The 25,785-nt window shown below is 39.4% G+C and overlaps 2 protein-coding genes across 9 annotated transcripts in view; one reads left to right on the forward strand and one right to left on the reverse strand.

Annotated features, from left to right (window-relative positions):
* LOC116226471 (uncharacterized) overlaps positions 1-25,785 on the reverse strand; it is a 249,168-nt gene that overhangs the window by 172,365 nt on the left and 51,018 nt on the right. For 3 of the 7 annotated variants that reach the window (XM_090136913.1, XM_090136911.1, XM_090136912.1), the window contains 2 exons: positions 4,662-4,755; positions 1,467-1,604 (listed from right to left, as the gene is read on the reverse strand). The gene's annotated coding sequence lies outside the window, so the exon portion shown is untranslated. Of the gene's footprint in view, positions 1-1,466; positions 1,605-2,567; positions 2,673-4,661; positions 4,756-6,356; positions 6,470-7,163; positions 7,412-25,785 lie in introns of those variants that run through there. The other 4 variants (XM_090136915.1, XM_090136914.1, XM_090136918.1 and 1 more) reach the window with 4 other exon arrangements.
* Positions 6,507-25,785, forward strand: part of CAP2 (cyclase associated actin cytoskeleton regulatory protein 2) — a 66,541-nt gene continuing 47,262 nt past the window's right edge. Inside the window, exons 1-3 of one of the 2 annotated variants that reach the window (XM_031589386.2) lie at positions 6,507-6,659; positions 18,042-18,166; positions 21,673-21,773. In XM_031589386.2, coding sequence (XP_031445246.2) covers positions 18,043-18,166; positions 21,673-21,773 — 225 coding nt within the window. In that variant the 5' untranslated portion in view covers positions 6,507-6,659; position 18,042. The remainder of the gene's footprint in view (positions 6,660-18,041; positions 18,167-21,672; positions 21,774-25,785) is intronic. The other variant, XM_090136903.1, reaches the window with a different exon arrangement.

The raw sequence follows: 25,785 nt of genomic DNA on the forward strand, positions 1-25,785 counted from the left end.
ATAAGAGGTGCAGTACCTGAATCTATCTTATATATGGAAAATTAGCTGGAGTTGCTTTTAACAAATGCGTAAATCCAATAAAGAACTTAAAAGTGTTTGTGGACCACAAATTCACTATGAAGATACTTCTGGAGTATTTCCTTTCCATCTAAAACATTTATATTTTAACCTGATAAGATACATAGAATTTTGGATTAGACTGCATGTTATTTACTGTTAAATTTATATTGTATTCTAAGCAGTTCTGTTTTCCTTCAAAACTTACATATATTGCCAGACAAATTATCTGACATCTAAATATCAAATTGTCACCATGCTTCTCCCATGCTCCTTTTTCATACTCTGTGATAAGTCAGAGCCAGATCTTCTTTACATCAGTGGAAATCTGTATAGAACTAACAGTTTTGTTTCAGAGGCACTGATATCTAAGCTGATGTACTTACTTACACCAACACTTTCTTTATTTTTAACTCTGATGGCCTAATTCATAAATCAGCTTTGCAATGTTGTGTTCCTTTTTTTTCCTTTATGAAGTTACAAGAGTGGCACATTTGATGGGGCATTAAAGAAGATCTCCAAGATGAATTATTCAGCAGAGCAAACAATATTCTCTTAAGAAAACGACAGCTTCTAGAAATATGGTACAGTAGGTACAGAGCCCATGTAAATACAGGAAAGCAGGAAAATAAGAATTAAATAAATGACTTGTTTTGAAACAAAACATTTTTTTTCTAGTACATGAATCATCGGTTTATATTTATTCAAGAGAAACGTTAAGGTGAAAATTTAGGATGAAAGTTCATCAGCCAGTGGCAAAACACACTGATTTGAGGAGGGACAGGATTTCACCCCAGCAGAGCAAAACATTTGTAATTCTTTCTAAGCCATTTTAGGCATCAAACAAATACTTTTTTTTTTCTTTCTTTCTTTTTTTTTTTTTTTTAACCTTTGTTTGCTCCTCCTTCCTTTTTTGGGAAAAAAAATAAAAAATAAAAGGAGTAGAAGACAATCTGTCTACTGGAAGATCATCTGGCTAAAAAGGCAGAATCATTTTCTGGCTTTATATTTGTTCTTCTGTTTTCATAGAAGGACTCAGTACACAGATGATGGTAATTCAGAAAGTAATGGAAAAAAGCAAGCCATTATGCAAAGTATCTCAACTAAAGTCTATGAAAGGAAAACCAGTTTTTCATTTACCACAAGAAACTCTTCTACCTCAGCTGAATGAGAAAAGCATGTGTTGATAGGGATATATAATGGGGCTGGTCTCAGAAAGCTCTCAGAGTACTGAAAAAAAATGTTTTCTCTTCATTTGCCATGGAGATGAAAAGTAGGGTAAATGATTCTGCGTGGCTCTGTGCTGCTGTACTTGATCAGCTCCTCATATCTAATCTAGGCAGTCATCATTTGTAAAATAGTAATTTAGGCCAACAAAACTACATATTAATGTAAACAGTGTACTGTACCTAGGGATCCATACCAGCAGTCTCATTTTGCAGCAGGATGTAAAATTGAGACATCCTCAGTCCTGAAGTCCATAGCTGAGAGAGGGATTGAAGGAGCAGAAGAAAATTCACACCGCTGTCACCCTTGGCATTCCAGTGCTGTATGAAAAAGCACAAATCACCTCAGTACCTTTCCAGATTAAGTCAAAGATTTCAGATGCTGACATTCAAAACTTTTCCACTCATTTCTATATTAGGGTTAGCAAGAGTGCTCACAGAAGACTAATGTCAAAAGCTAAATGGTTATTTACAGGGCAAGCCCAATCACGTTGACTACAGCAAGCCAAAGGACTTTATTCTCTGCCTGAATTGGGTTGGAAAGGACTTCTCACTCTTCCAAGGCAGAGGAGCTTGGAGGTGGACAAAACGAGCTAGGAACGCTGTTTGCAGAAAGGAGTAGCAAAAGTCACCTAGCACCAAATTTACTACAGGTAATTTCAGATAAAGAACATAAATCTCTTACTCACAGCTCTCTGACAAAGGGTATGGCCTAGTCAAGAGCTTGCAACAACACTAAATATGTGTCTGCTAGAATACTTTGGTTATCTATTCATGCAGCTATATTTCCTATGAAGTGTACTGTCTGTAACAATTAAATAACCAAGTTATCAATTCATATGATTTTACCATAAATTTTGTACAGCTTGGTGTTTTCCTTAAACTGCCATTTCCTAGAATCTAGTGATTTAACATAATGAAGACAAAGAAAAATTAAGCTTCTAGTCCAGTGGGTTTTACAGTAAACCTTGAATCCACGACTTAGTTATTCTCTCAAATCTCAGAAAAGCAACATAAAGAATCTCAAATATACTCAAAAAATCATATTTTCCCCATGTCTGGATTTTTCAGTACTTCTACTGCTCTGACTGTCTGGGCTTTCTCATACAAGAGCATTAATCTCAGGGAATCATTAGTAAGTCATCCCAGGACAAAGTTTAGAGCTGGCCCTATGCTTTCTATCTTCAGGGTGAGAAACATGATTGTAATCTGGTTTTACTGGAACTTCTGAGGATGCTGGGACACTTTGAATGAGCCAGAGCAGTTGGGAAAACTAACACTGACCAATGAATGAGACTCTGTCATTCCTTTTGACAGTTCCATCCATAGCTTTCACACGCATAGCTGAAGATGACAGAACACTACAATCACACGCTTGGAAATTTTGCTTTCCTTCTTCTGATTCTCTGTTCCAGCATCCTCACTAAAAGTATTCCTTGCAAATTTCTGCCTGTAATTAAAATCATTTAAAAAAACTTCACTTGAAATCTGTATCAAAATCGGCATCAAAATCTGTATCAAAATAGGATTTTTAGCAGTGTGCTAGAAGCCTGTATCTCATGATAATAAATAGATAGGGCAATGTAAATAATTAGCAGAACTGAAGCTCAGGCTTATGGTCTTCTCTGAGTAGCCTTCCCAATAGAACAGCTCCACAGAAAGGAATTAAAACACCAAACTATCATTAGTGAAAGTAGTCACAAAAATTAGTATTTGTGAGATCAAGACATTTTCCCTCTGGATTCAGCAAAGCCTGATGCCACTACTCACATACTTAATGACATATTAAGCACAGTCTGAAAAAGGACAGATAGTCCACTTGTTTGGCAGAATCTTCTCTTTTTTTTTATCTGTGTGTCTTGGCACTGGATCTGTGTGAGGTACCCACAGAGCTTTCTTCACTGATTCATTTAGCTTACTGTGAACGTTTTTTTCCAGTGCTGAAGACTAAACAATAGATTTGGTAAGCAAAGGGCATCCTGACAAATGCACTCAAATGTAGACCAAATAAGTCACACTACCAAGACTTCCATAAGATATTCCATTTTGTTTTCACCTCAATATGTACAATTTAAATTCATTTTCATTTTTACTTATTGCCCCAGCAAAGACAAATTCCATGAAATCAAGGACATGAGCAGCAATATCTGTTTTTCTCCAAACTCATCTATGAATCATTTAGATGCAACTTTTATCAACGGGGAAATTTTACAACTGTATACATTCAAAGTTTATTTTCAACAAATTGTGAGAAGGTAGCCATAAACATTTTCAACAGTGGAAAAAAAAACATGCATGCAAATTGAATATGCACCAGAGTATTTTCTTCTAAGTAGGTTGCAATTCTGTCATCCTATAGAGATTTTGGTGTCTCTAGAGCAGCTTCTGACACGTACTTTGGGATCCCTGCACAACTTCAGAAATACATTCTTCTAAAAAAGGAAATAAAATAAACCAGCCTTGGCACAGATTGTGTGCAGGAGCAAAGATAAAAATGAAAAAAAAAAAAAATTAGAAAGTTATATTAAATGCCATATACTGTTCTCCATGGCATACCGTATTTTAATTGGATACCTTTCAGCAAGAGGGCTCTTACTGCACTTTTTGCACAGAAGAGCTCCTTATAACTTCAGCCATGAACTGGAATTGTAAGATTTTTTTTTTCTTCCAGCATTAATGCATGGTATCTACATTTTAAAGACTTTAGAAGACTTCAGAAGACTTTTGAGAAGATTTTTAAACCTTTTGGTTCTGCAGTTGTTGATTCTTTCTGTACTGAAAAAAAAAAAAAAGTATACAAATAAAAATCTCTAACTTCCAACTTTTAGTGTTGCGATTTCTGGCATCAATTTATTTTCTGCCTATAAACCAACAAATGAATGCATTGTTAAACTGAAGAAAAAAACCTCAGCCTCAAAATCTGATCTTCCAGACTTTCCTTGCTCAGTGTTTCACTTGATGTCAATGCCAAGCAGTTTCAAAACACATTTTTATTGCAGTCCAAGCCTTTTTTTTTTTTTCTTTTTTTTTTTTTTTTTCCTGGATGGGTTAGAACAATAGTATGTCATCTACTCAATATTTTGCAGAGTCCAAAATTTGCATCTCTCTCATTCTTTTCTTTTCTTCCCTGTAGGGGACTGTTGCTAGGCTTGAGTTAACTATGGAATTCTTTATAGAACTGCCTTTTAAGATTGTCTTCATTTATGTAGAAACCAAAGTGGGCAAGATTTTCCCCTCTAATATGTTTTCAGGCAGGAGCTACATCTTATATCTCTACTTGCCACTGGGTTTCCTCTTTATTATGAGGTCACTTTACAATCACAGAAGCTCTTGTTTCTCCCTTCTAGCTAAATTTATCACTTCTTGTGTCCTCCTTACCTTAGCCTTTGATGTTTGCCAACGTCCTCCTGGGGAGGTGAAAAGAGCAAAAGAGCTTGATTGTTTTGTGTAGCTCCTACGCTTGAAGAATGCACTAGAAGAAGTCAGAAGGGAAGATGTGTTACAGGGAATTTATTTCAGACGCACAAGTTATCTGCCAACCTGGTAGCCTGTAATCTGTTCCACATAAAAAAAAATGCCCAACTGTTTTCCCCTCCTTTTTACATGCCTGTGATGTTAAAGAGTGATGTGGAGTGCTTGATTGTCTCCTACAGTAAGAGCTTGTAAAATATTTCATAAGTTAATGGCATCACATTTTTCTCAAATTAAATTGACAATGAAGAAATTGGAGGGCATTTGGCATCCCAGAATTTCCATTTATCCCACTGACACTGCAAAGGTATTGGGATGTTTTTTCTCTCTGTAGTAAGGTATATGGATCTGGAGCTTTCATTTAGTTATTCCACAATTTGTTAAACTTTTTGTGTTTCATTTCCAGAAGGAGATCTTCTAAGCTTCTTTCTTGCTTCTCTTAAGCAGTGTCTGTGTCCTGAGCATTTCTGCAACCAGGTGTTCAGTTTCATACTATGTTTTTCCTGCTTGCAAGATTTGCCAAGACCATTATTTAAAAACAGCTGCGATTTCATCTGTGTCCTTTTCTTCTTTTTTTTAAATACACCAAGAAGTTGTTCCTTTCATTGTCTACAGGATGCTGCAGTTCTGACTTCTATCAACTTCCACAGCAGCGTTTTGATCCTAGGCTGATCCTTGCAGTCAGCTTGCTTTTGCTTATTGCTGTTTCCACATCTCATTTCTGTACAGATACTAAGGTCTGCTGTAGCTATGGCATCTTTTTTATGATTCAGGTTTCCACAGCCCCCATTTAAGAACTGCATAACTGAGACCAATATTTCTATCTTACATTTTACAGCGTTGTCAAATGCTCAGACGTCAAACACAAAGTCTTCTAAAATAAACTATGTATTTGACAGAGAAAATTGCCACCAGTTTTTGCACAGCCACGTGGCTGACCTGGAAAAATGCTTGCAATCATTTATTTATTTTTTTATGAGTGACTAATGACTCCTATTTCATTTCAGCGCAAACTGTTTCATTAAAGGCTACGAACTCGTGCTCTTCCCCCAAGATCCTGTGCAGAAAGTCAGCTCAGCAATACCTGGAGGGGAAGCAGATTTCAGGTGAGTGATCACACCCCTTTTGGGACCACGTGGCTGAGCACCGCACAAGTGCAGAACCCATGTGGTCACAGGCACTGGTGTGAAGCCCACAGATCCTGACACACAAGGCCTAGGCACGTGGGTTTGCCTCCAGTGAGAAGTCGTGCTGCATGGCAGCCACCCCACCGCAGACACAGCTGTCGCAGAGCTCAGGCTGCTACAATCGACTCCGCTTTGCAGAAGGCAGCCAGACTGCCCGCGGCACACCTTTGGGTCTGCGTGCACACGCTTCCCACACCGTCCCGCTCACCCAAGCCGTGCTCAGCAGGCGAGCGGGGCCGGCACAGCTGTGGCCACGGGTGCCCCTGCGCCGCGTGCCCGTGCCCTCGCAGCCCGGCCGCTGCCCGCTCCTCCGCGATGCCGCACGGCTGCCATTTCCTCTCCGGCACCGCGCTGCCGTCACCGCTAAGAGACACCTCAGCCTTTCCCTCTCCTTCCATTTTCACACTCCACCCACTTTTCGCTTTCTTTCTCCATCTCTGTCACCGTCTCTCTCTCTTTCTGGACTTGTCTTTATTTGGCACTCCCGGAAGCCGACGGGCATTTCTCTCCCTGCCTGCTCGGGCAGCTGATGTGACTGACTGACACCGGCTCCCGCTGAGGAGGAGGAGGAGAAGGAGGAGGAGGAGGAGGGAGAGCGACGGCGAGGAGAGGCGAGGGAGGGGGGGAGCGAGCGGCCGGCCACGGATTGTCATTGCAGAGAGAAGGAGGAAAAAAAAAAAAAAAAAAAAAAAGGGGGCTGCGCGGGTCATCAAAACAGGTAATTCAAGAGCAGACAGCGCCGGGAGGGGCGGGATGCGGGGAGCAGCCGGAGCGGCCCGACCTCCCCCCGGCCGGCTGCCTGGGGCGGGCCCGGGGCTGCGGGTGCGCCGCCGCCGAGCCGCAGCGGAGGGGCCCGGCAGGGGCTGGGCCGCAGCGGACATCTTGCGGGGGGGATGAGGGGACGGCGGGGGGCGCGCGGCTCGGGGACGGGTGCCGAGAGCCATCTGGGTCGCGGCCCGGCTGCCGCCGGCTCGGGTCCGCCCGTCGGCTGCCACCTGCGCGGCACAGCCTTCCGCCGCCTCGGCGTGAGGAAGAAGCCGGAGGGCGAGAAAAAGTCCCGAAAAACGGCAAGCGGGTGACGGTGCCGCTCCGGGGTCGGACTCGGAGCCCTCGGGCGGCACGAGCCCGGAGCGAACCCCGGAGGGGTGGAGGTGGTGGTCCCGCAGCCCCCGGCCCGACCCCTGTCGGGTCTTGGAATTACCCCCTGCTTGTTCGTGCTGACCTGGCGGCGCACCCGGCCCCTCGCTCCGTCAGCGTGAGCTGATCTCATTTTGTGCCAGGCAGCTGCGAGGCTCGCTGCTTAGCCGGGCTCCGAAATGTTGGTTGAGCCAGAGGTGTGCGTTGGAGGTGAGAGAGATCCAGGTGCTGAGCAGCCCCCGGGTACGGCTGTGAGCAAAGAGCTGGGTTAAACGGGGTCTCGGGGAGAGAGAGCTGAAGAAAAAACGTAACATCTGTATAAATGCGTGTATGTATGAGGGATTCCACACATCCTGAAGGGTGTTCTGGGGCAGCGGGAAGAAGACAGAAAATATAGAATTGTGAAGCTGAGATGCTGCGGTTTGCAGTAAGTTGACAAGTGGAAGGAGCACTCCCAGAGCCTCAGCCAGCACAAAGCAGAAAGCTCGCCTTGGCCCCAGCTGGAAATGTAAATCTGTCCTTTGCCTTGATGTTGCTGTTGAGCTGTACCTCACCTTATCAACAGTGAGGATTTTAATCAGTTAAAATGCCGACTTCTTAAGGGGCAATCTTAAAAACAAAGTCTATCTGGGGAAAAAAAAACCAACAACAACCAACAAACCCATACCTGTCTTTATATGTATTACCTAAGCATGGTTGTCATTGAATGATAGAAAATGTTTTCAGAAAATAAAATAAAATCTTGCATAGAATTAGGATTTTGCAATAGTGAAATAATGTAAGGGAGTCAAGTTTGCAGGAGGCAGAGTGGGATCAATACTTCATTTTTGAATCATTTTTTTTCTAAGTCTGACAAATGTGGCAATGGCTCCATTGTTCTGTGAAACTGCAGTCAGAAAAATAGGACTATTTTAGAAATGTAACTTTAAACATTATTTAAAATAGGAAAAGTGGTAGATGGAATGAGTTGAAACTAATACAGTGCTCCCAAAGCTGGCCGATTAAAGCATTACTAATAGTTGGACATCCAAGTTTATGCAAACTGTATCCTACCATTTCCTTTTAATTAGCACCTATGCAAACAATTAAAAACTCTGTGTGTTTTCAAAAGAGGGGTTTCATGACAGTGAGAGAATCTATATTGAGCAGGTCTGCACAAGAACAAAAAGCAATACACCTACTGTAGCAAAGCCATTTACGCTGAGCAACACGACATTTTAGGTCTTGGGTGTAACAAAAATGTCAGTCTTCAGAACGTTCTGACGATTCCTTTGTTTCTTTCCCCGCAAGTGAATGATGTTCAGATGTGGACAGGCAGAACTCCAAATGTCATGAATAAAATATGTTTTCTCAATTAAATAAAAATGAAGAGAATATGCATTATTTACTATTACTGTAGAGCAGTTGTATGACATATTTTCATTATTCTTTGTCACCTATGGCACTCAGTTCAGAGGAAAAAAAGGTAGTGATTTTATTCTTTGTCACCTATGGCACTCAATTCAGAGGAAAAAAAAGGTAGTAATTCTTGATATATCATGAGGAGATATGCCAAGATATGTATGATCTTGTCAAGGATGCTAAGATTCCATTTATTGACAAAACTCCTTACCATTAGTATTTCTAGTCCCAGTGTATTAACTATTTTAGCCATTTAAAATTTGAAAGTCAGCCTGAACTAGAAATAAAACAATAGAATTATAATTCCCACAGCAAAAAAAATAAATCATGGGAATTGGAATTAGCAGAGATTAGAAAAAGAAGTATAATGCAGAAAGGAGGACTGGATGCAGAACAGTTGTGTTCAGCTCACAGTCTTGACATTGACTTGCAACATTACCTGGAGCAAGTCACAGGGCCTTTCCATGTTGCAATCTGTAGCTTGTCAGAGACAATAACATTCCGAGAGGTTTGAACTCCAGAGAGAAAAATGGTGGACAACCAAATATCTTAAAAAATATTCTTTGTGATCCTTCATGTTTTTAAATGTTGTGTGCGATGGTAGAAAACTCAATAGTTGCAGTTTTGCCTAGTAGGTCATCTGACTCAGGGAAAGAGAATATTTTTTTATCATGTTTATTGGTCGAAAACAAAACAAAACAAATGCCTCCAATAAATCAGGTATAAATTAGTTCAGTTATTCAGACAGCTATTTTATTATCATAGAATCCTTAGAGTTGGAAGGGATCTCTGAAGGCCATGTGGTCCAGCTGCCCTTCAATGAACAGGGGCATCCACTGCTAGATCAGGTTGCCCAGGGCCAGATTAGGTAAAGTGGTAATTTTTTTTCTGTTTGATTAAGCACTCACAATACAGAGAAATAATTTCAATTGTCTTCTCCAAAATTTTAGATGCATCTTTTGCAGTAGGAGTACTTGGCATCAGTATAATTTTTTCTGAGGTATACAGTCAGCTCCAGCTGCTCTCATATTTCTGAAAAATTAGTGATATTGACAGATGTGGTTTACTGACTCCCCAAATGAAAAATGGTTTGAACTCAAAAGGCTCAGCTATTTTTGGAGAACGTCACTCTTAGAACTATGCCAGAATATCAGCACCTCTGCTAAGCAGTGAACACTGAGATGACAAAAGCACACAAATGCAGCTGCACCTATGGCAGGAATTCTGCTGATTCAGCTTTGTACAGCAAGAGCATGAGGGTTTTTTTTGTTTTGCTTTTTAACTTCTGTAACTTTTGTCACCATGATAGCAAGACTTAATGGCATATGTAACACCTTAGTCTGTATACTGAGTACTTTGGTCTTTGTTTCTCCTGCAGAAGTTTGGATATGCTGTGTCAAACCTTGGGGTGTTTTTGTTACCAAAAAAGGTCCCACTGAGGCCACTTTCCTAAATATATTAAAGGAGAATGCTGTGTCTGACCCACGTGTTTCAGAGGAAAAAAAAAAAAAAAACAACAAAACTAGAGAGATTAGAGAAACTGCTTTCAAAATCCAAAACAGCAGTAGTGCTATTCTGGGAATCAAAGGCTTAATGTGGTGTATATTAAAAAAAAAACGGGTAAATGATCAAGTCCCTAATGGAATAATGTCTTATTTTTCCAAGAAGACATGCTCAGACCCTGTGCATTAAAGCTATGTTTTCTATTATTTTAAATACTCTATTAGTTGCTTTCTGGAAGGAATGGAAGGAACGATTTACATTTCCATGTGTAATCTGTCATTGTTTAGACAAAAAAAATAGTTGAGTGATTCACCTAACAGCTCAGGGTCCTCTGAAGTACTGAAAAGGCTACTCTTATAAACATCTAAGATGAATCCAGTTTGATCTTTCTGGGCTGAAACAGAGGAGGAATAAGAAGCTGAACATCTCAGATCTTGTACATGAGCAAGGTTGCATGGATTATCATTATAAATTAGGATCTCTAAGGAAATGGAAAGGTCTTTTTCAGTAGCAGTGCCCATTTCATCCTGAATCAGAAATGAAGGTACAATGCATTGCATTTCTAGTAGAACTGCAGTCACTAGCCTGGATTTTACAATGGGAGGTGGGCCAAGATGTAAAGTTTTTGTGATCAATGAAGATCAAACAATGAAGCCACAATGGAGTGAAGGGAGTAGGCAGATGGCAAAGTGTGCTTCAGCCCTCCTGGCTTCTGCCATGCTGAGAGAAGGGTCAGTGGTTGCAGACTGAGCAGGGAGCACCAGGAGCCTGAGAGCATCAGACACAGAGTGCTGAGATGGTAACTGTGGCAGGACATTCTGGAGAGAAAACTAGACTAGCTGACTTGGGTGAAATTAACTCAAATTATTCTGACATCTGATGGATGTCCATCAATACTTCAAGTTGTAGTACTCTTTGTTACTCACAGTTGCTGTTGTTTCACTTAATGTGATTGAGTGCATCCGAGTGACTTCCTTTGCACAGCCAGAGGAATGCTTCCTCTGACTTTTGAATTCACAGTGAGATATGTTCAAGCAATGGACGCATTCCAGAGATGACTTGGCATACCTACTCTTGCAGGTTGAAATGAGAAATAGCTGCATGAGTGGAAGGGATTATCCATCAGTGTGAATGGTGGAGAAAATCTCTGATAATCAGGAAATTCAAGCTTTTGCTCAACATGGATATGCAAACAAAGCAAGATGCAGTAGCATTCTGGAAGGCCAACCTCCCACTAAACCATATTGTTACTAACCCTGGTGCTGAGGAACTCAGCAGTCTCATCTTTTCTGCAAAAAATAATTGCATAGTTCGTATTTTTAGAGTTTGAAACACTATTTGTTTAGTGTTAACTTTCTGCATTTGCTTTTCTGTCACATGCCAGAAGTGGTGAAACACTTGTAGGGTTTTGTGCTTTGTGGAGTTTACTACTCTTTTGAGCAGTACAAATTCAATTTGATTGGAATCATAGCATAAATAATCTTACTGTTCAGTTATTATGAACTGAACTAAAGCCCTTTAATAAAATCAGTGCCTGCATGTAGTGTTTTCTCAGAGCAGCAAGGCAGTCTGCTTACATACAGTAATTGGACTTGTGACAGGTAATTAAATGGCTTGTAAGGCCTTTAGGATGCTTGATTACATGAAAATCACTATGCTGATACATAGTAAATGAAGTGGATAAGAACACTATGTATCAGTTGATTGAAGAGACACTAAAGCTCTTACACTTCATGGGATGGAAAGAAGAAAATAAAAACAAGACAAAGGACTATAAGCAGCAGTAGTTGATTGAAGAGACACTAAAGCTCTTACACTTCATGGGATGGAAAGAAGAAAATAAAAACAAGACAAAGGACTATAAGCAGCAGTAACGTTAAAAAAAGGAGCATAGAAAGGAGAATGTACTTGGAAACTGGGTTGCCTTGGTTATTTTAAGTCAATCATGCTTACACAAGCTGTCAAGTCTTGACTGCTTCAGTAGATCATTAAATAATGAACTTGTTCTTTCTGATCACAAAATTGGTAAGACTGCCAGAATTATTCAGCAAGGGGTGGGAGATCTTCACAAAACTTATGTATAATTAGAAATGAATTGATATTCCAGGAAGCACCAAGCTCATACAGGAATACATGACATATTTTATAACTTGAACACAGGAAGTTCCATACAAACATGCAGAAGTACTTCTTTATCACAAGTCACAAGTCTTTGGGATACCTATCAAAACAGAGATGGTTTTACTAAGCCAGTCTGTAGTATTTTTAAGATAGTGGGATACAAAAATGCCTTAATTCCTTTCCTGTCTGTTTATTTTTACCAGCAGGGAGTCAGCACTGGGAGTGAAGGAAGCAGGGCAAGAGCTGGTGTACAAGCAGCAAAATGTGTTTTGTGGTACCAGTGCTATAAAGCCAGACAAAGGACAAATGTAGGTTAAACTGAAGAGGTACAACATGAACTTGCCTTTTCCTCTTCTACACCTTGCCAGGTCTACATCTTTTCTGCTAATAAAAAATAATCCTTTAAAAACAATCAGTATGCCAAAAACAGATGTCTACAGACAAGATTATTTTGGTAGCGCACTTTCATGCACAACACAGGTCTCATTTCTAGCATATAAATACGCACATTGAGCTACACACAAAAAGCAGAAGTCACCCATTTTTGTCTGCTATTCCAGCTATAAAATTTGGCCATTTTGACACGCAAAAAAAGAAAGAAAGAAAGAAAGAAAGATAGAAAGAAAGAAAGAAAGTTGTTACAATTCTAAGTACATTTAAATATACAAGAGTACATCTTTTACTTGGATAAAATAAGATAAAATTTCCCTATACTTAGAAGAGCATGGCTTCCAAAGGAACTTTTATACAAGACACAGAGACAAAACAAGACTAAATGGTCAATCAAAAGCTCTAATTTGACCCCTGGATCATTCTCACATAGGCCTTTTCCAAGAGGTCCTTTGCTTTAATCCAACTTGACATCACTTTGACAAGCCTCTGTTTACATTCCTCCCACACAGCTAATTGGAAACAAAACACAAACCATACAAGGTAATGTTTCTGTCTACCAACACATTTTCTTCTAACCAATACATGCTTGCTCTGTGATCTCCACCCAAAAGCTTTTATGGTAATAAACCAAATAGTTTCAGCAGCACCTCACTCACCATTCATCTGGTAACAGCCTGCTTCTCAGTTCTACTTGGGAATGAGCAGCCCTCAAGATCCTCAAACCAATAGGTTTTCATTGTTTGGACTAAAATGGGGTGGAGCAAGAATTTGGATCTGACACCAAAGGTAGCAAAAAGGCTGCATGCTCAACACAGCTTGGAGTTGGTACATACAGCTGAATGGCAGTGCAGGAAAGCTAGCCAGTTATGGCTCATGCTGACTGTGTATAAAGTGTTGTAAGATGCTTTTGTAATTTGATGGGACATTCAAAAATGTGTATGCATTTCTCCCCCTTTGATATCTACTGTATCTAAGAACTCTTTGAGGAGACCATACTTTCAATCTGTAAGGCATTTGTGACTAGCTGTAGGACTGTACTAGTTGGCAGTGTGAGGATTTGCATATTTTGTTTATCGCATATCTCAGTAGCAGTTTTTTAAAGACTATGAGAGGAGACACATGTAAAGGCTGCAATACTTTCAAGAATAAAACTGTGTTTTTCTAAGCAGCATAGCAATGTTAGATGAAATAAAAATAACAGATTCTTGCCTGTCATAGGTAACTGCCTTTTTTTTGGCTTAGAGAAGAAAAGCAAAATCTAACCTGTAGTATCTCAAATGATGAAAATGAATCAGACCTAATTAATGTCACAGATGTGGGAGGAGTGGTATGAAGGAAAACAAAAACAACAAGCACAAAACAAATAAATGAAAAAATCACCTCTTTTTTCTTCTAAATTAAAAGAGGAATTAAAGGAACCCATGGAATCTCTTGATGCTATTTGTCAGAATATCATACATGACAGGGTGGCACCATTCCTACATTCAACCTGCCATTTTTATGTGCCTGACAAATCAACTCTTTTGTTTATTTATACCCCTTATGCTACTACACTGTTCCTCCCTGTGGTCTTGTTAGGTCTTGTTACAGCTTGTATCTTCTTGAGACAGAACAATATGGTCCTCTGTCAGAAGTCACATGCGATGATAGCAAGCATAGTACCTGAGTGTTTTGGCTTACAGTTTGACTGCTGTTTGGGATGAACACATCAGGGAATTTTAGTGTACAGACAAGTTTTTTCCATTGATAATAGATAAATGGTGCTTTGAGACAGGTGTCAAATTGGGGAGTAGAGCAGTGCTGTTCTGTGTATAAAAACAGATCTGCTTTTTGGTCTTCAGTGTGTCCTTCTTCGCTTCTTTAAGTGAAGAAAGGATTGGCAGTTGTATTGCCATGTGCCATTAGCACCCCACAAAAGATACCACTAACAGGAAACAGGGCAGCTGTATGAATCTTCTGTGCTTTTTGTGCACCAGAGCAATGCCAACATTTAAACAGTTTGTTCCTAGCTCTTAGCTGACTGTATGTTCAATGAAGAACATTCTGCTTGTCCACCCAGAAAACTGGATCCAGGATTACACTGGACTTGAAGTATTATTGGTTTTAACTCCTTATAGGTAATCAGCATCAAACCTGAGAAAGGTGTATGAATAACCCTGATAATCCACATCAAGAATAAAGCTTTAATTAAAATCCCAGTGAAAACAAGATAGAGGATCTGTCTTGATGTAAAATCTTGCTTCATGGCAGTGGAGGCATCCCACGGATGTATTTACATCTTCTTTATTAAGATGCAAAGATTTTATTTGGCACTGTAAGTAGACCGTTCTCATTTTTATTTATAATTTTTAGCTCCAGTACTACATTGCACAGACTTCACAGAGTCAAGCTCTGCCATTTGTGCTCTGAGATCTTCTGAGCTCTGGGTTTGTGGCATCAGTTTAACCTTGCAGAGTGCAGTATGGACTGATAATTAATCAGATGGACTCTAAATACAGGTCAAGAAAATGATGAAGGTTATCATGAGTCAAATATGTGAATCCCTAAATATAGGCAAAGTTGCCAATGTTTAGACTGAAAATGGATCAAGAGAGTTCTGCTGTTGGCCAGTTGACTCTTTACTTCAGAACAGTAACTCAATTCCAGTCTTATTCGTAAGAAACCTAGCTGACTGACAGTAAAGCAGATGTATATATCAGGTTATTGTTTGTACAGCTGATGTACTCTTGTAGTGTTTTACACAGTAACAGCAAAAGTATACTTGTACATTGTTCATAAAGGACAGGGTACCTGAATGAATACTTATGTGCACACATGTACATGAGTATAGTTACAAATACCATGTAATCGTGCATTTAATCTATAAGTAGGCAGATAGAAAGGGGAATTCAACGTAAACATAATGACTGAGTAGCTCTTAGGAGTAAGATTTCTTCTAAAAACAGCAAAAAAAACCCTGGCAGCACTGAAGTTGTGGTCAAAATGGTTCTGACTTCTGTCTAAAGAAATTGGAACAATATGTTATTTTCACACAGAGGGTGGTGAGGCACTGGCCCAAGGAGGTTGTGGATGCCCCATCTCTGGAGGCATTCAAGGCCAGGCTGGATGTGGCTCTGGGCAGCCTGGTCTGGTGGTTGGCGACCCCTGCACATAGCAGGGGGTTGAAACTACACGATCATTGTGGTTTTTTTCAACCCAGGCCATTCTATGATTCTGTGATTATTCTGTAATTGTCCCACTGTTGATATCTGACTTTAGAACAACACTGTAGTCTTGCAGCTTTTTGGAACTGAATAAAACTGTGAAGAATATCGTGAACAAAAGACTGTGTTGCTGTTGGAAAGTATTGCACAGAAATGTCCACAGGGTCATTGTGTTATTCCATTGAGCTTCTGACTCCATAATCTATGTTTTTAGCATCTTACAGGGGCCAGTTTCTTGGGAAGAACATCACAAGTCTGATCTATTGCTGTTTGTTTGGAAGATTCCTCCAAGTGTGTGTAGTCACATCAGAACTGAATCCTTCAACAAGCAAAATCAGGCTAAAGAGACAAAAAGGAGCCACTCTTACAAAGAAATTTTGTACTTTTCATCAGTGAAAATTTTGGAGCAGATGAAAAAAATAAATAGACCATGTCTTCAAGTAAAGACAAACAGGAAATACCCTGAAATATACTTTAAAATGCTGATGAGAAGAACTGACTGTTAGTATGCTTCAGTTAGATCAGCCACACTTTAAACTGCTCTAAAAGATAACTTTTAAAATAAGCATGTTTTGAAGCTTTTAGCTAGTAGAGTAGAATGTGAAAGGAATGTGCCCTTAATACTTTTGAGGAATAAGAGTGCTTTCTTTTAAGAAAAAGTTCAATATTTTCAGAAAAAATTTGCACATTTCAGGTCTCCTGACACCTTCATATTACTCCTGCCAAGATACTTGTAACCTTATAAATGTGAAGGGTTTTTTGGTTTTGCTTTGGAGAATTCATTGATATTTTAAACAGAAATACATTTTAAATACATGCAGAAGAGACCCTCCCCACCCCTCAATTTTGGACAGTGCTTATATGCACGTTGATTCATGTTGTCCTCTTCTAGGGATTTGCTTTCTTATTTAATGTAAATCAGGAAAAAGAAAAAAACAACACATAATCTACAGACAGAACTTTCTCATGAGAATGGTTCTCCCAAGACTTTCGCATTGTAAAATCTTCTGTTTCATTCTTAGGTCAAACACAAATCTCCTTATTTTTATAGGGCAAAGCCTGAAAGCCCCACCTTGTTTGACTGACAGTATGACTCAGCATGAGAGCTCTGCTCCCACCATCCTCATAGTCTCTCTCATGCTTAAATTTTCAAAATAAAAATAAGGATTAGAAATACTGATTTTTAAATCAGAAGCCCTGCTTTTCATATTACTCTACTTTTTGATAAAATAATTTAGACTTTCTCCCGAGGGCAAGGGAACACCGAAGCAGCATTATTTGTTTTGCTCACTAGAAAAATATTGCATAGGATAGGGGATATAAGCCATCATGTGGGGGCTCTGCTTGAGCTCACGTGGGTCACGTCTTCATCAAGAGCCATAGATCACCACTGGCTCCCTTACTGTATGTCACTCAGAATAAAACACACACAACCTTAAGTTAAAACTACTTGTTATATTAAATTATGGGAGATTTAAACATAGCTTTCTCTTTGCTTATGTAACTGTTTCTTAGTCTGTAGCGTATAGAGCACAGTGTTCCCTGAGATATTGGCTAGCATTCAAAAATGTCAATGCCTACACTTCCCCACATGTGAGAAAACAGACAATCACTTCATGGAGAAATGAAATGATGTGCGAATTGTTCAAAATGTAGCCCGATTTCATTTTACATCAAAAGCACTGTTGCAGTACTGTGTGCAAGTAGGCTCCTGTTTTTTTCTTTCCAAATGTTAATCAGTGCTTGATTTGAAAAGCTTGGGATGTACTGATTGACATCACATTCGGTCTTAAAAAAAGAAAAATAATTAAGAGATGGGAAATCACACCAGAAGAACAACCAAAACTGCCTCTTCACAGTAGTCACTCAGTAAAGTGGTTGAGCCTTACTAGAAAGCCTAGAAGACCCAGGCAGGTCTCAGCATGTATTTTTAGAAAAATCAGGAGGTAGACATTTAAAGGCTGGCTTTTAGTCAAGTTTTAATCAAATCTGTATGTTTGCCCCAGGAACTGACTGATGCAGATCACTGCCGGCACACGTTTCTACCAATCACACTGATAAAGATTTCACAAACTGTCCAAATACAGACTGCCCAAAGCTGCACCAGCAGTAGTTTGTATCCATTTACAAGGAAAACCAAAGGCTGAGCACTGGTCAAATTCCTTGCTGACACAGAAGTAAGTTATCGTTTGTCAGCTGCTTTGCTACAGCCAGAAAGACAATAGTTAAAAAAAGGAGCTTTTGCCATAAATGTTGATAAAGCCATGAGATGAGTAGAGCACGAGGTAAAGCAAGGGCTTTCTCGAAGGGGTCTAATGCTCTTTCCTGAATGACTTTTTTAGAATGGCAGAGAATCATGGCTTGATGGAGAGATTGGAGAAAGCAGTGACTCGACTTGAATCATTATTTTCAGATTCCCAGAGATCTGGTGGAATGGAGTGTGATGCGATGAACGGTGTCAATGGAAGTAAGTCTTTTTTTTTTAAGTACTACCTCTTTCTGTTATTAGAAATCTAGCTTGGAAGAAGAGCGTGTGTTTGTCTTCTAAGCATGATTATTAACATATACGGCCTAGAAAATTCAATATTAGTCATATCTCTTAAATATGTGGTCCATATTTCAAGCTTTATTGCTCTTTCGATTTTAGCATTTATATTGTTGTAGATAACTCACCAGATGACATCTCCTTGAGCCCAGTTAGCAGAAGAAATGAGACATCCCAAAAATGCACAGCATAAATATTCCTAAAGAAGTCAGCAATATAAAACACTGAGTCTATTTTCCAGCTCTCTGAATTTCATGTTGTGCACCATGATTTAATTGATTACTATCCTTACTCAAATATGAGTTTGTTCATAAGCACTTGCTCACTCAGATCTGCCACACATCCTTGGCCTTGCTTTCATCACTCTTGAGCTCTCCTTTCTCAAGTGGATCTCCAAAGCACTAACTGGAAATACATGAAAAAAAACACCTGTCCTTATCTATGCACCTCATACTGCCAAATCATTTTTTTCCACCCCTTAGTTTTTTTGTTTTTCTTGCAATCTATAGGATAAATAACCTTATAAATGTGGTAGTACTGATGTTGATTTAATAGAAGTGCCTCTTTCCTTTCTCAGGAGCTGTTGTTTTGTTTTTTTAAACCCAGAATCCCTGCATATATCCCTGTCTAATCTTCACATCAGTTGCTTTGCACATTCCTTAGCCCTTTCCCACCTTCTTCATGGGAGAGCACATCCTATCATGGACTTGGTATACAGAATGCTGCAGAAAAAGTAGAAAGTTGCAGGCAGTTCCCTTATTGACAGAAGCAAGTTACTGTGTGATGTCAGCTGCTTTGTTGTAACTGTACACCAGCCCTTATCCAACAACACATGTGGCTACACATGCTATGGGCCTAAATGCCAGCAGTTGCTGTGGAGCAGCTGATTGAAAGCAATGTTTCTGTGGCAGGAAGGGAGCATCTTCCAGCAGGCTTCCAGAACAGAGGACTTAGCTGGTCAGAGTGAGCTTCAGTAATAAAATGTGTACAGTGTGGAGAAAATCCAGACAGCTAGTAAGCCTTAGCAAAGTAATGGAGAAATATGACTCATGTACAAGATGACAAATAAATTGATTGCTACTAAGAAGTCTACATTTTTCAAAAACGTAGGCTTCAATCCTGTAATGAATCAATTTGGGTGAGTCTCTACTAACACAAAGCTTAGAACTGCAGAACCAGGGCTGCTTTTACAAAGGAGAACAATTCACCCCAAGCATATCCTTAGCCTACCCTACGAATTGAAGAAAGGTGAAGAGCCTCTCCCTCCACTCCCCCTCCCCCAGAGAAGCGGAGCCTTAAAAACCCTCAGCAGGTCCTCAGAAGAGACTGACTGACAAGTGTTGTATGAGTGAGATGGTAAACCATACCTGCTGGGAGAAGCAGCAGCAAGAAACTGGTAAGAGCAGCAGAATGAGGAGCTGCCCAGGCTGAGCTGGCTCACATGGGGACTCGGAAATCAGCTTTTGCTGATGCAGTTAGGACAGACTGTATCCGTTTTTCACTTGGAATGACTGATGTACAAACAGTGCCACAAACATAATTCTGTATGCTCTTGCTACTTTGCAGAGGCTCCCGTAAGTCTCCACAACAATTGCAGAGCTGACAGTCTTACAGAACTCTTCTTCTACTTTAAAACAGATGCTCTGCCCAAGAATGTGACATTTTTGAAGTCCCTAGTGAAAATGGAGATACATTGCTTTCTTCTACTATGCTCTCTCCCCCTAAAAGATCCATAACTAGAAGTATCCCAAAAAAATAAGCTTGAGTTTTTTAATTTAGGGGTTTTTTTGAAACAACTAAATAGTGGGGAACATGAGAGGAATGTACTGTGCTTTTACTTTTTTCCTAAATGGCACTACAACAATGGGATTGCAAACAAATCATTCAATTGCTCTGCACAACTCACAGCACACTCTAGTAAATGCTCCTGGGAGTTAGCTGTATTGAATAGTAAAAAATAGCAGAGTCGCTTTCTAGTTCTGCATAGCACAAATGCCATTTGCTGAACTGCTATTTAAAAGTGTGCTCTAAAGTAAAAGGTTACAATGATTCTCTTGGAGACGCGCGCAGATTTCAACAAAGAACATAAATAGGCTTTGAAAAGCATCTCTACAACTAAAACCTTTTGTAGCCTGGGTCATTTGAGGGGTTTACACACAAGCACTGAATATGGAAGAAAGCCCAGAAATTCCTCAGAATTAAAGGTGAGTGACATCAAGAGAACAAAAGAAGCCTTGAAATCCCGCCTAGTTGTCTAACTACATTTTTTTTTTTACACAGACCATTGCAAATTCCCATTACCAAAGCCCTTCTTTTTTCTGTCGAGGAGCCAGATGACTCTTAGGAATTAAAGAGGGCTTTCAAGATTATGAATTTGGATGTAATAGGTTAAAGCACTCTCTCTGAAGAAAGCCCCGTACCTCTTCAGAGCAGTCTCCAGGCTTTTTTAAGCAGGCAGAGAGGCTGGAAAGAATTTTCACCATATTCTCTCAGATATTACAAATGCCATAAATTCACATATGCGTTGCTCCTGCTGGACCTAACGAAAGTTCTGATGCACCAACAAGACAGGAGGATGTGTTAGAGAGGAAGAAGAGGGCTGGAAAACACTGAAGGAAAGAGTTCTTTTGCCATCTTAAAGGATATCACATAAAGTGATTTAGAAATCCAGTTATGTAAGAAACTGAGTCCCATCTTGGTCTTCTGATTGTCCACTTCATCAGAAAATAGCTCTTTATACTATATAAAACACAGTAATTCTATTTTTCTGGCAGAATATATAGCACATAAATAGTCAGAGGGATATGACATCTAGCAGATTTGTTTGAGCCTTCTTTCTCCAATGTCTGTTGTGTACGATCACACAACAAAATAAGGAGATTGCAGTGCCACATCTCACTGCCTAAACAGACTGTCAGTAAATTCTAAATGCTGGAAATTTAATTACTTGTTATGAATGACTACCAAACAATACAGAAATCTTCAGGAATGGGTGGATAGTATAAAAACAGTTGTTCAGGACGGTGCAGATTCTTTTTAGGGAGTAATATTTGTTTTTTGTACAGTAATAGAATTTTGTTAAGACAACCATCCTTGTTGCACCATTATGCTTTTGAAAGGCTGAGAGATGTTTACTGTAGCACCTGTTATTTTAATACAAAAGAGGCATCCCACTGTATGCAAAGTAAAATCTCTTTGTGCTCCTTGACAAGTTTTACAAGGAGCAGTATTTTTCCTTTCTAGAAACTAAAAAAATGTATATAATGCATCCTTTTTCACTGATTTCACAAATCAATGAATACAGCAGAAATTAAGTTACAGCAATTTCCCCCATTTCTTTGCTATTTCCCCTCCATGTGCTACACAGGGAAATCCTGTACTTTGTTTACTGTATGGACCCATTATAATGGAATGCTCTTCTTCTGTAGGCATAGCTCCATACGTGGAGGCCTTTGATAGGCTGCTGAATGGAAGTGTTGCTGAGTTTCTCAGGTACAGCAAGATTCTTGAAGGTGATGTGAAGACACATGTGAGTATTACTCAAATTTTCTGCCCATAATATAAATGTACAAATCTTGGAAGCTATGTGATCAGCTTTGATGGCTGAGCAGAGGAGAATTTTAATGTCAGTTCTCTGAATTATTTGTTCTTGATAATACTGGCATAAAACACTGGGAGCATTTGGTTGGGAAAGGGCTTTTGCATTCATGAGAAGAGACTTCTCTTCTATAACACCCAAGATCAAACACTGTAATGCACAAAACCTCTAAATATTCTCAGGTGCAAGCAAGTTGAATTGTCCTGTTGGCTGCTAAGCTCTTTGCAGGACAGGAACATAATTAAGAACAAGTGTCAGCAACTGAGAAACAGGAAGAAAGGTGGGTCAGAGCAGTGGTAACATCTCATGGATGTGTCTTCTAAGCATCTATATCATCATACCAATTAATGCAGAGTTTTGACTCCCCTTTTTTTTTTTTTACTCGTATCTCTTTCATTTGGAGCGACATAGAAAACTAAAAGATGGGTACGTCAGACATTTAAGTGTCTCTTTCTTACCATGTATGTCATGGCAAGAAAGTACAATGGTATTTTCATGATGAAACCAGTTTGTAAGCTTGTGATCAGAGTTTGTTTCATTTTATTTTTTAATACTGTCTTCTCTAACTTTGTTAGTGCTAGAATGAAAAAAATGGGCTCATTTTACTGCAGTTCACAACAGCTTATCTATACATGTCTTGCCAAGAAATCACACACAGAAGAGATAAGGTCACTTTGAGCTTTGTCTGAAGGAGCGTGAAGTTATTGACTTGGTCTAGTAGATCCATGCAGTCAGGCCTTTCTCCACAAGTGTTAATTGTTCCCCAATTCCTTGCAGCTGCTGATCAATGTAAAAAAAACCCTGTAGCCAGAAAAGCATGTAGTTCTACAGGAAACTGGGATTGAAAGGACATAATAAATACTTTGCAAGACAGCCAAAGTAACTGTTCACAGAGCAAGAGCTCTGGGATTTTTCTGTCTGTGCTTTTTCTGTGATATTATATGTTCTTGTTAGCAGGGTAGAGATTCTGACCTAGTTAGGCCTAAAATACTAGAGGGAGTAGGAGATCAGATGATTCTTGAGGATCCTCATGTTTTTAGAAAATGCCAGGCTTCAATTTAATCTGAAAGCCTCTTCACCTTGACAGTTATACTATAAGATACTGTATGTGTACTTAGCTCTTAAAATAAATAAGGGAAAAAATAACAAACTGAGAAAAATAAGTATACCTCTAATTGAGCAGGGAATTGATCCCTGGAAAGGATCTGTTCTACCTTTAGCCATAAAGATCATAAGGCACCATTATTTTGCAGTTGATTTCTCAACAGTCTAAACCTGATAGATAGCAATAGGCACAGTACTGCACCCCAACACTAAGCAACAAGAAAGTTTGCATTTAACTTTCTAAATGACCGGAACGTTTTTGTAATTTTTTTTTAGTTTATGGTATCTGTAAATGTTTAAATCAGTAAGCATATTAATTTACATATTTGACACTTATCACTGAGTCCATACACAAAAATGTTTATAATTTATCTCTCAGGTCTGTGGATAGTCTCCAGCATATTATTGATGATAGTGTAATGAAAACTGTGGTACAGAGTGTATTTTAGGACTATTAGATTAGACATAAACAACTTTCCTTTACATAAAGAAACTGGTGATTCTGATTGCAGTCTATTAAATATTCTGAAATCTTAGATTCTGAATATACAGGATGAAGCAGACTGTGGTTGCCTTATGCTCGTACTTATCACAGCAGCAACATCTGTGCTTTACCTTAACGAGTGGAACAAGGAGTATTTTTCTTCTGGGGGTCTTATTATGTGTCCTCAGCATTATACTTGCAGCTGCTGTCTCTGCCACATAATTAGCTGAAGGGAAGATTGTATTTTATTTCAGAAAACACCTGTTGCCTAGAAAACCTCACATACCTGACTCACCAGAATGGTAATATGAGAGAAAGGGAGACTTTATATTATGCTACAGAAATAAAGGATTTAACATGATGTGTTTTGTGCTGATTGCTGTAAGGATTGTGTGGTTTGTGTTTCTGGTGAAAGGAAGAACACAGCCATAACTAATATCCGTTGGGGAGCCCAACTCCTATTCTTTCAGCATGCTGAAACAGTCTATTGAAAGTGAACAAAAAAAAAGAGAACTAGCAGCTAGCTCCTGGCTCCATGCAGCACAGTGGATTTCACAAAGATTATTTTATCAAAAAAGCGTTCAATCTTGAGAACAACTTATTTCTCGTTCAAATTACAGTATAAGCAATGCTGAATCTCTGAGGTCAACTACAGTACAGAAACTAACCACTTAAAAAGACAGAATAGCTAGGTTTTTTACACAGTCTGTTTAAAACAAATTAACTTATGTAAATGGCTAGGATGAGATCCTTTTGCTGTTCTGTCATTACAGCAGAAAGACCTGGTGATTATATGGGTACTTCTGTGGCATGCAAAGTGCCCTACAGGCATATAATTTATGAAGCTGTACCTAGACAGAGAATTTATGAAGAACTTGTGTTCTGTCCATGTCATAACTACAGATCACATGAAGTCAGTGGAAGAGTGAATATGGCCAGGACTGCTGCCAACCAGCTGTCCTTGGCTTGACATACCCGTGTCTTGAAGGCTGTCACCACCTATTACAGTTTAGAACAGCCACCCTGAAGCTGATTGACCATATGTGCCAACACTGGACCATTCTTCTGTCAAAATGAGGGAATTCAAAAGCATAGAGGATAGATTGTGGGTCTGCAGTATGGACAGTGTTCTTATATCCAGCAGATAGATAGCACTGGCTGACTGCTAGATCACAAAATGTAGTCCTATCACTATTTGCCCAGAACATCCACCACAACAGAAGATGTGCTGAGGATGATGGAGAGCTGCCTGTGGGAGACACAATCTGTCTTCAGATTGTATCCTGGTGAGGAAGCTGGGCACTCACGTCTGATGGGCTCTGCCATGTCACAGCAAAGCAAGCAGGATCTTACAAGGCCACGAGTAGATTTTTGTGATGAACTTCTTCACATTGTTTTTGTTTATGTGATATTGCAAGTGATGAGGTACTTTGGCTTGAATTTGAACAATGTACCAGATGGGACATAGTGATAAGAAGAGAATGTACTAGTTCTACAAGAAAAGGACTGATAACATAAAATGTCCATATTATGGTATTTTATGTGATTCAAAACAGAGGAGAATTACAGCCTTCCTGTCAAACAAATCTACTAATACTTCCTATTTAAATTATTTTATATTTGTAAAAATCTCCTAACCTCCCAACCCCACCACTTCAAAGAAAAGATTGTTTAGGGGATTCAGTTATGTTCCTGCTTCTCTCATCCAAGCTATTTAGCTTGGAAAGGAAAACTATAGAAATATTGATATCTTTTTCCTCCTCTCTGTCATCAACTTCTAGCTGCTGAAATGCAGAGCTTAGCACAGACAGACAGCAACATTGTGAAGCATACATCGGAGTGCCCAGGAATAAAAAGTTTGTTGGTTGGCTTGCTCCTTCCTGAGACAGTTAAGATATGACTCATTTACATGTGTGATACACAAACAAATAGCAGGGGAACAGCAATTTCCAGCATGTTATCCCATCTGCAGGGGCTCTCTGTGTGCATGCACTGATCTTGTACTATTGTGAGCAGGGGAAGCAGCGTTCACATTACAGAAATTTTATTTGCATGCTTATATTTATGGAGGTTTTCTTCATCTATTGTGCGAAAGCCTCTACTCCTTCCAGCCACAGTCCGTGTAAATACAGTCAGGCATCTGAAGGCAAGAGTTATCTTTAATGAGGTATATTTAATGAGTTATCTTTATACTTGCTCTTGGAAAAGCGCAGCTCCAGTCTGGACTGTCAGCAAAGTTAAAAAATCATTGCTTTCTCATTTCATCCAAAAAGTAGTTACTACACATGAAACAGCCACATCTTGTCTTTTCTTGTGAGTGATGTTGAAGAGCTCCTCAATGACTTTCATAACCTT

Source organism: Phasianus colchicus, chromosome 3 (genome assembly GCF_987193195.1).
Source record: "Phasianus colchicus chromosome 3, bPhaCol1.hap1.1, whole genome shotgun sequence".
NCBI lineage: Eukaryota > Metazoa > Chordata > Aves > Galliformes > Phasianidae > Phasianus > Phasianus colchicus.